The 16,830-nt window shown below is 40.6% G+C and overlaps 1 protein-coding gene and 1 pseudogene across 1 annotated transcript in view; both read left to right on the top strand.

Moving 5' to 3' along the window:
• Nucleotides 1-4,011: 4,011 nt before the first annotated feature.
• The window catches only part of GTF2IRD2B (GTF2I repeat domain containing 2B), a 55,722-nt gene continuing 42,903 nt past the window's right edge, over nucleotides 4,012-16,830 (top strand). The window contains exons 1-4 of the mRNA XM_023537490.1: nucleotides 4,012-4,150; nucleotides 9,823-9,926; nucleotides 11,918-12,018; nucleotides 12,049-12,313. Of these exons, the coding sequence (XP_023393258.1) occupies nucleotides 9,828-9,926; nucleotides 11,918-12,018; nucleotides 12,049-12,313 (465 nt within the window). The 5' untranslated portion in view covers nucleotides 4,012-4,150; nucleotides 9,823-9,827. The remainder of the gene's footprint in view (nucleotides 4,151-9,822; nucleotides 9,927-11,917; nucleotides 12,019-12,048; nucleotides 12,314-16,830) is intronic.
• On the top strand, nucleotides 9,829-13,274 carry LOC111746530 (annotated as a pseudogene).

The raw sequence follows: 16,830 nt of genomic DNA on the forward strand, positions 1-16,830 counted from the left end.
AGCTCATGACTATAGCTATAGAATATACACAAAAGGAAATAAGAAAGGAATTTAAATGTTTCATAATAGAAAATCGACTAAACAAAAGAAAACTGTAATGCAGAACATGAGGGACAATAAAGCTATAAGGCATATAGAAAACAAATAGCAAAATGTCAGTAGTTCCTCCTTATCACTAATTACTTTAAATGTAAATGAATTTAACCCGGCAATCAAAAGACAAATTGGCAGAATAAATAAAAACCATGATTCACCTATATGCTGTCTATGAGAGATTCAATGACACAAATTGATTGAAAGTTAAAGAATGAAAAAAATATATTCCATGCACATAGTAACCAAAAGAAAACAGGAGCGGCTATACTAATAGAAGACAAAATAGACTTTAAATCCAAAAAGCTTCCGAGAGACAGAGAAAAACATTATATGTTAATAAAAGTTTCAATACAGCAAGAAATATAACAATTATAAACACATCTAATGACAGACCATCAAACTATATGAAGCAAAAATTGACACAACTGCAGGGAGAAATAGACATCTTGACAATAATAGTTAGAGACTTTAATACCCCTCTCACAATAATGAATAGAACAACCAGTAGAAGATAAGTAATGAAACAGAGGACTTAACACAATAAAGCAACTAAATCAGAGACATATACAGAATATAATTACAGAAATAAACTAGTCATAAAAAGACAAATGTTGTATGACTCCACTTACATAGGAAGTATTTAGAGTGTTTAGAAACAAAAAGTAGAGTAATAGTTGCCAGGGGTTGGGGGGAGGGGGAGTAAGAGTTCTTGTTTAATGGGTATGGGGTTTCAGTTATACCAGATGAAAAGAATTATGGAGATGAATGGTGATGGTTGCACTTTATAAAGGTATTGAATGCCACTGAACTGTACACTTTAAATGGTTAAGATAGTAAATTTGGTTTTAATATTTTTAAAAATTGAGAAAAAAGTTTATGGAGACTTTTACATCCATGTTCATGAGGGATATTGGTCTGTGCTTTACTTTTCTTGTAATATCTGTCTGGTCTGGGTATCATAGCAATGCTGGCCTCATAGAATGAATTAGAAAGAATTTCCTTCAACTTTTGGAACTATTTTTTTAATAAATGTATTTATTTAGTTTCAAGTATAATGTACATTGGTTAGACATCTATATAGTTCATAAAATGATCCCCTCAATTGCTCCCTCCCTCCCCTGGCCCTCCACCTAGCCATCATATTAATGCTAACTGCATTCCCTGTGCTGTGGTCCCCATCCTCGTGCCCAACTATCAACTACTAATTTGTACTTCTTTAATCTTTCATCCTATTATCCCAGCCCCTCAACTCCTCTCCCCTCTGGAATGATTTCTTTTTACTTTAAACTTCTGGTAGAAATCACAGTGAAGTCACCTGGGGCTGGAATTTTCCATGTGAAAGAGTTTTTATCTAAATTTCAATTTCTTTGATACAAGGCATTCAAATTATCTATTTCTCTTGAGTGAGCTTTGATAATTTGTCTTTCAAGGCATTTGTTCATTTCACTAAAATTGGAAAATTTTGTGTCAAAAACTTGCTCATAATTTTCCCTTATGTATTTTGCTTGTTTGTTTTTTAGTAGTTTCAGGTGAGAGGATAAATCCAATTTTTGTTACTACATTTGGCCAAAGCATAAGTTAGAATCTGTACTCTTACTCTGAGATAAAAAGTTATTAGACAGTTTTGAGCAGAGGAATGAAATGAGTTACAAGTTACAGAAGTCTTCCAGATATTGTTAAGAATAATCTGAAGAGGGTTAAGGGTGGAATCACAGAGACAAATTAGTTATAATTGCAAGAGATTATGTTGATTTGGACCAGTATGATGATAGTAGTGATGGTGGTCAGAAAGTGGTAGAATCTTGGTTAAATTAGAACAGACTGAGTTGTCTGAAGGATTACTGCATGGTATGGGAAAAGTAAAGGGAGCTTCTAATGTTTTTGGCCTGAGTAACTGGAAGAATGGAGTTCCAGTCATTGAAAAAGTGAAAACTTCAGGAGGAACTGGGGAGAGGGTAGGACATGTTATGCTTGGGATGCCTATTCATCTGCAAAGTGAAGATTTCAAAGTAGGCAGTTGGTTACATAGACTGGAGTTGGGGTACATGTTCTGGGCTGGAGGCACATACTTGAGAGTCACAATCTTATCAATGGTATTTAAGGCCCCAAGACTGAATGAGATCATCTAAGGAGAGAAGACAGGAAGGAGATCCAAGACTAAACCGTGTTACTGCTTTATGGGGGCCTGGGGGCGGGGGGGCGGGCCTGCAAGGGACTGTGGAAAACAGCCAGAAAAGTAGGCAGAACAACAGCCAATTGCGGTTTCTTAGGAGCCCAGAAGTATTTCAGAAGATGTAGTGATTGGTTATGTTAAATGCTGATACATCAAGTAATTCAGGCACTGAAAAATGACTATAGGATTTAGTAATGTGGAGCTCACTAGTCACCTTGGAAAAGGTTTTATGGAGTGGTGGGGGTTAACTGGAATAAGTTCAAGAAAGAATGAGAGGAGAGAAATTTCGTATTTGTGAATTCACCTACTCACTAAAATTTAATAGGTAAACCCAAAACCAATACTCGCAGTGCTTTCCCCAGCTTTTTGCAGGCACAGAGAGTGGCAAAAATTTTGAGTTGCCTCCAGCAGTTCCCAGCTGAGGTAGAACAAAGCAACGATTTTATTTGATTTTATTTCAGCTATCACACTATCAACAAGTATCCTTTTCCTGGTCTGTTTAATGCTACACTGTTCATATTTTTGTGCTTTTTGTTGGTTTTGTTGTTTAAAATGTCCAAGTGTAATGCTAAAATGTTTAGATTTCCTAAGCACAAGGCTCTGATGTGCCTTACGCAGAAAATAACTGTTAGATAAGCTACCTTAGGCATGAGTTACAATGTTACTGGCCATGAGATCAACTACTAAATCAAACATATATATTAAATCAGGTGTCTTTAAACAGAAACACATAGAACAAGGATATGTATTGATATGGTCACAAAAATGTATTGATCAGAGCCTGGCAGAAACCTTGCTTTCCACCCTGGAAGCGGTGGTTCAGTCTCGCTAAGTGTTTGCTGCAATTTTATAGAACATAACTCCTCTGAATAAAAAGAATTAACATAACAAATATTTTCAAATCTTTTGAAAATGATGTCAAAAATGCAGATAATTGTTGAATTACCTTTGACAAGAGTTTTTAAAACAGCATCTGCTAGGAAGCATATCTTTGATAGCCACTTAAAAATGTCAGCAAATTTGAGACATTTCTTTTTGCAAAGGAAATTGTGTATTACAACATATACTTACCTTTAGTCAAGGAAAGACAGAGGAATGAAAACGGTGCCTTCAATTGTATAATAGTTCTTTAAAATATGAAATAAATAAGGCATAATATCTTAAATCTGAGCAATGGGTAAGTGGTATCTGTAGTCTATTCTCCTTTTCGCATACTTTAAATATGAACCTGTAAATTAAATAACTCTTTTAACATTTGACTACTTGCTAAAGGGTACTCATCGTCTGATGGCCAGCTCATAATTGGCTGGCTATGTCACTGACCCATGGAAAAGTCAAGACATGGTGTTATAACAAATAAGTCGACGGTTTTAAGGCAGCTTCACCGGTCACTGGCGTTGTGATCTCACTGCTCTAAAGCTATAGATTATGCTCCTGCTACAGCATTCTAAATAACAGCAAGAAAGCACGTCCACGTTTGGGGGCGGTGTCTAGGAAAGAGATCAGACACGTGCCAGCCATTCATCAAAGGCTGGAGATGGATGAGCAAGTCTGGCCTTCAGCTGAACGGGACTGGGAGCCTTCAAACAAACTCAGTGTGCAGCTAAACTGAATTCGACGGCACCGGAAACGGCAACTCCCACTTGGGGCGCTGCGGACACACGAGTTGAGGCTGCCTTCCAGGAAGCCAAAAAAAAAAAAAAAAGGGAAAAGAAAGAAAAAGGAGGGATAGTGGGGAGCAGGGCCTAGGCCGCCGCCCACACGCCGCACCCTAGCCTCCTCGTCGTCCGGGCTGCTGCCCGCGGCTTTTGGCAGCTCGCTGGTAGCCCAGCCCTCGGACCCCAGTGCCAGGCGGCCCTTGCCCGCCGGCGGGGACCTCAGGTGCGTACCCCGCCCCAGCCGCCATTAAAAGCGGATGCTTTTCTTGGAACTTTCTTCTCCCGCGGGCCTGGTGAAAGGGAGGCCATACGCCCAGGCGCACGAAGGGAAGCGCCCCTTTCTCCACCGGCCCAGCTGGTCCCCGAACCCTGTTGCCGAGAGCAGGGCCCCAGGAGTGGGGGTGGGGCAGGGAAGCCCTGCTGTGGGGGCAACGGTCGCACGCACGGAACGCGCATCCTTCTCCCTTCTGATTGGCTGTGTGGGGCAATGGGGCGGATGCTGCAAGCTCTGGGGCCCGGGGCCCGTGAGGTCACGCTCCGCCTGACGTGCGCGAGGCTCTCGTTCTGTGTGCGGACGTGTTTGATTGGTTGGGTAAGGGGGGCGGGGTCGCTGCAGTTGCTTGGTAACTGCTGGGCTCCGCCCCTCACATGCGCGTTACTGAGTACCCTGCGGCCTGAGTTTTGTTGTAGGTGTTGTCGGTCGAGCAGCCAGCTGCTTAGTTGGCAGAAAACCTATGCAGAGGCAGTAAGATTAGCCTCTGGCCCAGGTCTGAAGTCCATTATGGCTTAGAGATAAAGGGGAAAAAAGGCTCGTAGGTCTATTTTCTGCCCTTCAAACCCATGCTTTGCTATTTAATAACATTTTTGAGATACTCCATAAAATTTCACTATTTCAAAGTGCATAATTCAGTAGTTTTTAGTTTTTTCATAGAGTTTTGCAGTCACCTAATTCCAGAACATTTTTGTCACGGGAAAATAAACCCCATATCTTAATTAGGGAATCATTCTCCATTTCCCACCCCAGCCCTTGGCAACCGCTAATGTACTCTCTGTCTCTATGGCTCTACCTGTTCTGGACATTTTTTCCTGCGGATGGAAAAAGGAGTCTTATGACTTCTTTCATTCTTTTTGAAGGCTGAATAATCATTATACGGGTATACCACATTTTCATTTTCCATCAGTTTATGGCAATTTGGGTTGTTTACACTTTTTTGGGCTGTTGAGACTAACGCCGCCATGAACATTCGTGTACACATTTTTGTGTGCATGTTTTCAACTCTTGGGTATATAACAAAGAGTGGAATTGCTGGGCCAAGATTTGTGTTTTAAGGGAGGAAATTATCATAATTTAGTTTCGTGGTGGTAATTTGAAGTAAACAGATGTCTAGATGTAAGTTTGGATGTTGGCAAATTGGATACTGCTCAGAGCCGCAGCTGAAGAATTGAGCATCCTTTCTCCATTTTTCCACTTGGAGAGGAAGGCTTGATCTTATATGCCTTTAGTGGACACAGGGGTTGGCCCCAGCTGCGGCAAGTATTAATCTTCAGTGGCAATTTGGAGTGAGTCACCATTCTTCTGTATGTTGTTTAGCGTCTGATGTTTGCTGGCCAGAACTCTGGGTTTTTGCACATTCCCTCATCCTGGACAAGCTCTTTCCTTGTTCTCAGGCTGCAAACCTTATGCGCCTTCACTCTGTTATCTCTCCAGTTGTTGACTCTGTCCTCACGTGCCCTGGACCATTTCAAGGATGTCTGGCTTTTGTTTTGCCTTTATTAACTGCTCTTCTGCCATGTCTGTGCAGGTCTGTCTCACTTGAGAGTGCAGGCGGTGCTCAGTATGTTTTTGGTTATTGTTGTTGTTTTAATTTTTATTAATTTATTTGGCTAAGCTAAACTTCTCAACTATATTAATCATTTAAATTTGTTCAAAAAGATATGTTATTCTAGTTTTCTTCCATTCTCCTTGGTCATTCTAGAATAGAATACTTTGCTGTCTTGAATACTTTGTTGTTATTCTTTTAAAAAAATGTTTTCAGTTTTATTGTGGTATAATTGACATACAATATTATATTCATTTTCGGTATACACCATAGTGATTTGATATATGTATGCATTGTGAATGATCACCACAGTAAGTTTAGTCAACATCCATCACATCACATAGTTTTATTTCTTGTGATGAGGACTTTTAAGATCTACTCTCTTAGCAATTTTCAAATATACCACACAGTATTGTTAACCATAGTCACCATGCTGTACATTACATCCCCGGGACTTATTTATTTTAAACTATAAGTCCGTTCCTTTTGACTGCTTCAGTACATTTTTCTTGAATGCTGAAAAGATTACGCTTGAGTTTGTAGTTTCCATTTACTGTAGGCCTGGGTGAGCTGTGGAGAGGGTGGTACCTCAGGAACTTGTTAATTAAAATTAAGGCCTCAGAGACCTGAAAAATTAACCTTTAGAAAGGAAAACCTAGGAACACTTTAAAAAATAAACCAGGCCTATATTTCAAGATTTCAGAGGTTTGATAAATGAAATGGATGATATTCCAAATGATGAAGATTGTAAGTGATGGAAATGAATTGTAGATCAAGGATGGGCAAACTTTTTCTGTCAAGGTCTAAATAATAAATATTTCAGCTTTGGGGACATGTGGTCTGTCACATGCATGCAGCCTTGCCTTTGAAGGAAAGCAACCATAGACAAGATGTAAACAAATGAGTATGTCTGTGTGCCAATAAAACTTTATTTACAAAAATAGGTGGCAGTCTGGATTTGACCACAGACTGCAGATTATTGACCCCTGTTTGCTTTTCAGTAGTAAAATATGTTGAAAAAGCGAGAAAGTCCTCCAGGGTTGCTGGGAAAACTGAGATTTTAGGGTCTTTTTAGTTTACATATCAGTTTTAAAAGCAAAAAATTAAGTATTATATAAAATCTGTGATCTAAATGAACGTTGCTGGTGCTTTAGATTTTAATAGAAAAGTAGTTAATTACCTTATAGACTGCAAGATTTTACTCTTGTGGTATAAGCCATCATCGTCAAGGATTTTTAGCTTTATTAGAATTCAGTGATTTTTTTTTTCCTCAGGGTAGGAAACACCAATTTGGCGTATAACCGTGTTTCTTTTTTTTTTTTTTTTTTGGCATTACTTTTTTTCCCCAGCTTTATTGCAATATAATAAACAATTACTTGCTTATATTTATATTGTACAATTCAGTAAGTTTTTCTTTTCAATTATAGTTGGTGTACAATAATAGTTTCAGTTGTACGACATAGTGATTAGAGATCTATATAACTCACAAAGCAATCACCCCAATAAATCTGGTACCTCTTCCCCCTTACAATTTATTATAACATCATTAACTATTTTCCTTATGCTAACACTTTATATCTCTATGTCTAATTTGTAACTATCCATTTGTACTTCTTAATCCCTTTGCCCTCTTTTGCTGTCCCCCCAACCCCCTTGCCATCTAGTAGCCCTCAAAATATCCTCTAGTCCTATGAGTTTATTTCCATTTTTGTTGTTGTTGTTGTTTATTTTGTTCTTTAGATTCCACATGTGTGTGAAATCATGCAGTGTTTGTCTTTCTCTGTCCTACCCACTTCATTCAGAATATGCATTGTGGCCACACCTATAATTGTGACCTCTCATTAAGTCCTTACAAACCAGCTTTTCATGCAGTATTGACATATATCATGATTTCTAACATGCATCATCCAATGAAGTAGTTTAGGTGTATAAAAACATGCATGTTTAAATGCTAGATTCACGTGTAGTGTTGTGAGATGCTCATGCTGAGAGGCCCCAGAGAACTGAGACCATTTGAGGGGCTAGCATATTCCAAGCTCTCATCTCATGCTCACTCCTAAGTCAGGTGTTCCTATATCAGAATAGAAGAAAGTGCCTGCGATACTTAAATAGCTGTTTTTCTCATTTCATTTTTTCAGCTCAACCATGGTTAAACTCTCATAAGCTGAATGTATGTATGGCATGACTCCATTGTATCTATTATTTCTCAATTCTTTCCTTAGAGAAAATTTCAACAAAACCTTCCTCTAAAACACAAAAGTAAATTGCTTGATCAATATCTATTAGTGCCAGTGGCAAAGATACTGTTTCTGTCAATTACACCACTGTAATCCCTAAGAGGACCGTGATATCAAAACTCTGGTTTTCAACAGAAAATAAAATAATAGGCTGAACAAAACTAGGTGAAACTCATAAAGGTTGAATGATCATTTTGACTATTTTTCTTCTTGCTGAATAAACAATGCAGGCATAAATAATATTTGAGCTCATATATGAGTGTCCCAGTTTGATTGCTTTTTGGTCTGCTTCATAGAGAGACCTCTGAGCTTAAAGGTCATTTTAAGGACATACAACGTAATGTTCTAGTGATATTTTTCATTTCACAAACCACCCACATGGAAACATTTTATAGTGCATCCTCCAGACACTTGAGAGAGAAGGGAGCACTATTATTAATTTCACCTGCAATGCATAGTGAATAGAACTGTCCTGGCTGGGACTTGGGGTCACCCTAATCATGGGGCATCTGCCCCTGCAAGGTCCTTTATCTAGGCTCCAAGCGGTCTTCCATTTGCTTGTCTGCCCCTCCACTGCGGCCCCAGCCCCTGCTCTACCTTGAATCATCTGCACAACCCTGAGCAAGCTTCCTCTCCATTCTAGGTGCTTGCATGGAATAATTTTTCCCTTAGAAGGTGTGTGAGTATTAAATTGGATGATCAGAAAAGCACTGGCACCTGGTATGTGTTTACTGAGTGTTAATTTCCTTTTTCTCCATCCAACCTCTCTTTGATTTCATTTGATTTTTTGAAACAGCCTTACTGAGATAAAATTCACGTACCACACAGTTCACCCATTTAAAGTGTACAGTTCAGTGGTTTTTAGTGTATTCATAGAGTTGTGTAGTCATCATCACAGTCAATCCTGAAACTTTTTCATCATGCTAAAAAGATACCCTGTACCCTTTAGCTACCCCACCCCTCAGCCCTAAGCCACCATTGATCTGTCTCTAGAGATTTCCCTATTCTGGACATTTTATGTGGATAGACTTACATAATATGTGGTCCCCTTGATTTTAAATTGAGGGGGCTCAGAAAAAGTCAGAGGTGAAGGTGGTTGATTTAGTGTTTCCTTCATAGCAGAGCCTGAATGCAGGTCACTGGTGTCATAGAGCTGGTTAGTGGTCTTTGAAACCCACAACCTGGCTCTCATGGCTTCTGGTTCTGTGGGGACCAGCACGTCATGCCTCATGCTCTGTAAACTTATGTCACCAGCCTGGCCTGCTTTATTTCTCTTTTGCTTGCAAATATCATTAAGCCAGCTATGGCAGGGGCATGACACATCGACAAGTCTTTATTTTACATGCTTTATTTCAAAAATCTCTATGGTGTTGGAGAAACTTTTTCAAAGAAATTTCTTAGTGCTAACTTGATTTAGAGTTTAGCAAAATTTAGAGTAAGCTTTTATGCAGCAGAAGTCCTAGCAAAAAGGAAAGAAGGAGTTCTCTCTTCCATTCAAACCCACTTATCTCTCATGTGTCTGGCACTGCCATACTGAAATTGACAAAACATCATCGCATCGGTAAGGTTCATTTCCTTACCCATCTTATCTGGGAAGTAGTTAACTTGAATTTATTTTGTGAGGAGTTGATGTCTAGGTTTCTTGAAAGAGACATGTGAAAGTTAGCATTACTATACAGAGAACTTGGGAAAACTATTTAATACTTTTACATGTCAGTTTCTTCAACTCTAAAGGAAGGTTTGGAGTAGGTCATCTGTAAGAACCCTCACAGCTGTAACCCTATGTTTAGCAGGACACTGTGCATTTCTGCCATTCACTTTCTTCTTCTCTTGTACAGGGATCATGGCCCAAGTAGCAATGTCTGCTCTGCCAGTCGAAGATGAGGAGTCTTCGGAGAGCAGGATGGTGGTGACATTCCTCGTGTCTGCTCTTGAGTCTATGGTGAGACGGCTTCACAGTTCTATAAAACGTTCTATGGTTGGATCACTGTCGAAATAACAAAACTAGGAAACACTTCGCTGTCATTTTTAATGTTCGCCTTCAGTTTTGCATCCTATCTGTATGTGCCCACCCTTCTTCACAGAGGATAATGGGCTCATCAGATAACTTTTTAAAATTATTTATTTTTGTTTTTTGTACATTATTGATATGATATTAATTTAAGCTTTCCAGATCTGAAAATTTACTTGAGGAGAAGGCACCTGTGTTACCTTGTTTGAGAATATTTTTTTTGTCTAAATTCAATAATAACCCACTTTTATGTATCTGTTTACATACAAATGTAAACTTTACCTTGTGGGTGAAAATTTTATGGTAAATTTACATAACCTCAAAATAGCTTATCACAAGATACTTCTTGATTAAAAAGGGAAAATCAGTAACTTTATAAAAGTGAGGAAATCTGACAGATACCCCCTTAATGACGTGATCGAAGCGAACATCAGCAGTAATGGGACAGACTGACATCATGTGCCTCCTGACACGCTGCACTGAGAAGAAGCAGTACCACTTCTGTGGCATTCCTATCAAAAATATATAACCTGAATCTCATGAGGAAACATCAGACAAACCCAAATGATGGGACATTCTACAAAATAACTGGACTAGACTTATATAAATGCCAATGTCATGAAAGACAAAGAAAGGCTGGAGAGCTGGTCTAGATGGAAGGAGACCGAAGAGACAAGACACCAAATAGAAAGTGACCCTGGATTGATTCCTTGACCAGAAAAAACATAAACATAGATATTTATTTTTATTTTTCTATGAAAAACATTATTGGGCCAATTGGCAAAGTACCAAACTCAAATATACAAACATAACTCATACACACATGCACACACACACACACCGCTAGACCCAACATATTTCAACTGTAGAAAACCAAATATAAAGAGAAATTTTGAAGGCAACCTATGATAAACTAGATAATGATCCCCAAAGATAGCCATATTCTAAACTCCAAGCCTGTGAATGTTGCATTACCTGGCAAAAGGAACTCTAGAGATGTGATCAAGTGAGATGGGGAGATTATCCTAGATTATTTGGGGATAAATAAAACTTTTTTTTTCTTTTAAAACTTGGAATACATTTCAAAAGAAAGCATCAAGATCTATTTGAAGAGAACTAGAAATATCTTAACCTAGAACTGATCACATTGCTTTATTTCACAAATATTCATGAAGTGCCTCCTACATCTAGGCCCCTCTTCCAGGCACTGGGGCCACAAGACTTGAGAAGACAGATGAGCTCTCCCTCACAAAAATCCATCCTACTTGGAGAGAGAGACAGTAAGCAAGTTCTGTGTGTGCATGTTTGTATTAGTAAATATAATAAATATAAAGAAAAGGAAGGTCAAGAAACAGGTTTAGGGAAGAGAACAGATAGTGAGATGAACAGACAGTCATGGAGAAATTATGCAAAGACCTGGATGAAGTGAGTCATACCAGTATCCAGGGGCAGAGTGTTCAGAGTAGTGAGAACAGCTTGTGCAAAGGCCCTGAGGTGAGAACAAGTTTGTTATTTTCAAGGACCATCAAGAAGTCCAGTAATACTGGAGCAGAGTGAGCAAAGGAGAAGTGGTTAGAGGTAAGGTTCAAGAGGCACATCTGAGGCTGCAGGCAGCGGGCCTGCGGACCCGCCGACCCGCCGACCCGCCGACCCGCGGACCGGCAGACAGACGGGACCCCACCTTGCTCCCTCACTCGCTCCCTCCCGCGTGGCCGGCTCCTTTTGTCTTTCTGGGCGGCGATGAGTGCAGGGCCGGGGCGGCAGCTGCGGGCGCTAAGAGGCCTAAGCTCCTAACCACCCTTCCCAGGCAGCGGCCTGCGTGCGAGGAGGGCATGGTCTAGTGGCCCGGACAAGGACGCGGAACCGGCCCCGGAGGTTCTGAGCCCTGCCCCATCCCCGCCTCCACTCGGTCTTGGGCGTAGGCACCCGCCCCCATGGGCCAGCAGAACAGCAAGCTGCGGCCCGAGGTGCAGCAGGACCTGCGTGAGAACACGGAGTTCACGGACCACGAGCTGCAGGATTGGTACAAGGGCTTCCTCAAGGACTGACCCAGCCGCCACCTGCCCGTGGACGAGTTCAAGAAGATCTACACTATCTTCTTCCCCAACGGCGACACCTCCAAGTTCGCGGAGCACGTCTTCCGCACCTTTGACACCAGCGGCGATGGCACCACCGTCGCGCTGAGCGTCACCTCCCGCGGCAAGCTGGAGCAGAAGCTCAAGTGGGCCTTCAGCTTCTACGACCTGGATGGCAGAGGCTACATCAGCCGCAGCGAGAGGATGGAGATCGTGCAGGCTATTTACAAAATGGTGTCCTCGGTGATAAAGATGCCAAGGAGGAGTTCAGCCCGGAGAAATGGACAGACAAGATCTTCAGGCAGATGGACACCAACAATGAAGACAAACTGTCCCTGGAGAATTTACTAAAGATGCCAAAAGTGACCCCTCCATCGTCCGGTTGTTACAGTGTGACCCCAGCAACGGAAGTCAGTTCTAAGAAAGCCCACGTCTGGACAGTTACAGGGAAACAGGATCGTCTCGCCGTTTAAGCTTTAATTGCAAAAGTGGATGCCTCCTCAATCATTCCCGCTCTCCCGGCCCAGGCCAGGTGACACGTGGCACCTGCCTAGCCCTGCGGTTGCACTTCCCTCCTCCTGGCCTTTTCCCACCGCCTCCCCCGTCCCTCCAGGGTGTCTAGGGCATCCCCGGGGATGTTTACATGCAGGGCTCAGTATTCTCACTTTCAGGGCACCTCCCTACCCGCAGGGAAGAGGACACAGCCAAGGACACTAGTGGGACTTTCTAACATGGCACCAAAGCCAGCTAATTTATTTTGTGACTGCAGGTGACTCTGCAGGTAAGGTGGGGAGAAAAACAGAGGGAGAGTAGATGATGGCAAGCCCTCCCCATGCACAACACCACCTAGCTCATTCGTTTTCTCTGACTAAAGCCACTCGCACATTTATATATTATGGTCTCCTTTCTTTTAATATATAAATTATACATATGGTGAAGTGAAATGTCACTTGTAAGTCCCGTAATTAATGCCTCGATTGCCTTTGAAGCATGGTTCCCTTGTGGCCTGTGACCCCTCCAAGCCTGGTTATTTTGTGGTATTTACGCACTCAATCTGCCTGTTTCAATAGGAAATGCATGCATGCCTATTGCTGTGGAGACCCTCCGTGCAGGTAGTGAGTGATGAGGCATCTGTGTAAGGGTTATCCTCCTGTTGACTGTTCTGGCATTTCCGGTATTAAAATGATCAAATAAAAAAAAAAAAGGCACCTAGTTGTCAGATCATATAGAGCTTTGGACTTCTTTCCTCAGTGTGGTGGGAACCACCACTGGAAGGTTTTGAGTGAAAGGGTGATGTGGGGGAATGGCGCTTTTGAGAACAGAATCAACATGAAACAAGAGTGGAAGCAGGGAGATCAGTTAGCAGGCCGTGGCTGTGGTTTGGCTAGGAAATTTCAGTGTCCTAGTCTAGGGTAGGAATGGTAGAGAAGGTAAGAAATGATCTGTTGAAGGGAGAGTTGATAGAACTTACTGGTGGATTGAATGTGAGCTATGAAGTTTTTCTGGGGGAAAATGAGAGTTTTTTGTTGTGATAAGATATATATCTCTCTCATAAAATTTACCATTTTAACCATTTTTAGTACACAGTTCAGTGGCATTAAGTACATTCACATTGTTGTGCGACCATCACCACCACCCCTCCCCAGAACTTTTTCATCTTCCTAAACTAGAGCACTTCCCCCTGTTTATCCTGCCCCTCCCTCAAGGAGTTTTGGAGGTTTTTTAAAATAAATTTTTATTTAGGAATACTTTTAAGATTTATAGAAAAATGGGAGAAGTACAGAGAGTTCCTATATACTTCTCACCATAACTTATATAACTACAGTATGTTTTATATAATTATACTTCATTTCTCAAAAGTAATAGACCAGTATTGGCATATTACTATTAATTAACTCCAGACTTCATTCAAATTTCATCAGTTTTTTTCTATTCCAGAATCCACCCCATGGTACCACGTTGCTTTTAGTCATCATGTCTTCTTAATCACAGACACTCCTTTGAGGTGTCTGTGAGGGTGTTTTTGGAAGAAGGTAGCATTTGAATTGGTAACTTGAGTAAAGCAAATGGTTCTCCCAGTGTGGGTGTGCCTCATTCAATCTGTTGAAGGCCCCAATAGGAGAGAAAGATGGAAGAAAGTCAAATTTGTCCTCTGCCTGCCTGTTGAGCTGGAACGTTGATCTTTCCCTGCCCTCGGCACTCTTGGTTCTCAGGCCTTCAGACTTGGACTAGAATCTATGCCGTCAATTCTCCGGCTCTCAGGCCATTGAACTACACCACCAACTTTTCTGGGTCTCTAGCTTGCAGACAGCAGATTATGGGACTTCTCAGCTAATTACATGAGCCAATTCCTTTAATAATGTATATAATATTCTGTCGGTTCTGTTTTTCTGGAGAACCCAGACTAATACAGGTAGCGTCTGCCATGTTACTCCATTGTCAAGTTATTTTGTGGTATTTACGCACTCAATCTGCCTGTTTCACTCTCCACATCGTGTTCTGGGGAAGCGAGTCACTAAGCGCAGCCCCAAAATAATGATTCTTAGTGCTTGTAATGGAAGGTGACATGGCCTCTATCACAGTGCCGGTAGGAGTGTGAGCCCCACCTCTGAAATACTGTTTGTGATAAATTTCAAGAACCTTAAAAAAATGTATACCCTTTGACTCAGGTGTTCCACTTGTCTGAATTCATCCAATGGAAACAAACATGCACAGAAATATTTATGTTCTCGGATATTTATTATAGTATTATTTGTAATGGGAAAAAACTTTTCAAGGATGTTATGGTTAAACTGGCACATAGTGATTACGTTGGACCCAACTGGATAATCTAGGACAGAATATTATACATTTGTTCAGAAAATCATGTTTTTCAGTATTATAAATGCTCAAAAATAAATAAAGCAGAATGCCAACCTACATACGGTAGTATGGTTCTAATTTTATTCTTAAAAATTATGTGTGTATGTAGTTCAAGACATGAATAGTGGTTAATTCTGGATAATGGGATTATAGAGGATTTCTTTTTTTTCTTCTGTATACTTTTCCGTATCTACTAAAATTTTTAACATATACATATTTCATGAGAAAAATTTCTTTTAAGAAGATCTTTTCTATTGAGGATGACCAAAGTAAGGCTAAAATCAATAATATCACCTGATATCAGAGTCTATATGTTAGAGTAACTGCTGAATTTTTGGCTCATTTGACAGAAACAGAGATTTGCCCCAAAGCTAATGGAGCCAGAGCTTCCGGGCTCCCCTCTTGCACTGGCCCCTTCCGTGGCCTTGGGAAAGTCCTAGCAATATGTGCACCTATGTTTTTGTATAGTTTGCTAAAACAAGTATTTTAACCATGTCAGTTAATGTCGCTGTCACCTTCTACTCTCTCTGCCACAGCCCCTGTACTAGTTTCCTGTGACTCATTACACAAACTTAGTGGCTTTAAATAATACATATTTATTATCTGACTGTCCTGGAGGTCAGAAGGCAGAAAAATGGGTTTACAGGGCTAAAATCAAGGTGTCAACAGGGCTATATTGCTTCTCTGGAGGCTTCTGAGGAGAACCTGGGCCTGGCCTTTTTCAACTTCTAGAAGCCTCTTGCATTCCTTGGCTTGTGGACCCTTCCAGCATGGGTACCACTTTACCCTTTGATTCCATTGTCCATCTCCTTCTTCTGCCTCCCTCCTGATAAGATCCTTGTGATTACATTTGGCCCCCATTATTCCAAGATAATCTCCCTATCTCAAGATCCCAAATGCAGTATCTTTTGCCACATAAGGTAACATATTCATTCATAGGCTCTGGGGGTTAGCACATGGACATCTTGGCGGGGTCATCATTCTGCTGATCATAACCCACTGTGTCAGATGATGTTGGAGTGGACATGGCATCCTTGGGGTCTTGAGAAAGGGAAGCTGGGCTGGGGATGCATTTAGTTTTAGTTTAGTAGTAAGTAAGTATTATGTGACTTACTGTTATTTTTGTGTCTGGGTAAGTTATTGCTAGATATCCCAATGTAGGAATGATTTCCAGGAATATTCTTATAGTCCACTATGTACACTCATCTGGTAACATGACATCAAGGGACAAGGCTTGAGGTTGTATTGTATCCAGAAGTAGTTGGGTAGTAGGAGCAAAACAATGTTTTAAATGTACAGAGCTAGAAGCTAGTCTATGGAAAATTCTTCCAATCATTAAATAGGTAAAATTATAAACAGGATTTGTTTTTCACTGATATCTTGTCAAAACAGAAGTTTTTTTCTGGTCAGGAATATACCCAATAATGTAGCATATGCAATTATAAATACTCCCTACATTTTTTTAAAATTTTTGAAAGGAATTACACAAAGTAGAATGTATCAGAATGCTTATCTGTAGGTCATAAACCTGTAGCACTATGAGGAGCAGCAAGTGTGTCTTTGTATGACTTCTTATGTTTTATGCATCTCTACCATCAATAATAAAAATGTCATCAGCCATGTTGGAAGAAATATTAAATTATTAAAATAATATTAAAAAATTATTGTCACAGGAAGAGGCAATCAAAGAGTCTGCAGCCAAAATACCATAAACATCATAAAACCCAGAGAAGAGGATAAGAAAAAGATGCTGCACCCAATTCCAGTGTAGTGGAGAGGTTTCCCACACCAACAAGCAATTCTCCTCCAACGCCAGCTGGGTGTCCTACAATTCAACTCAGTTCTGACACTGTCTTCCCAGAGAGCATCTGATCCCACAGTTTACAGGCTCAGTCCCA

The sequence above is a fragment of the Pteropus vampyrus genome, unplaced genomic scaffold, assembly GCF_000151845.1.
Source record: "Pteropus vampyrus isolate Shadow unplaced genomic scaffold, Pvam_2.0 Scaffold193, whole genome shotgun sequence".
Taxonomy (NCBI): Eukaryota; Metazoa; Chordata; class Mammalia; order Chiroptera; family Pteropodidae; genus Pteropus; species Pteropus vampyrus.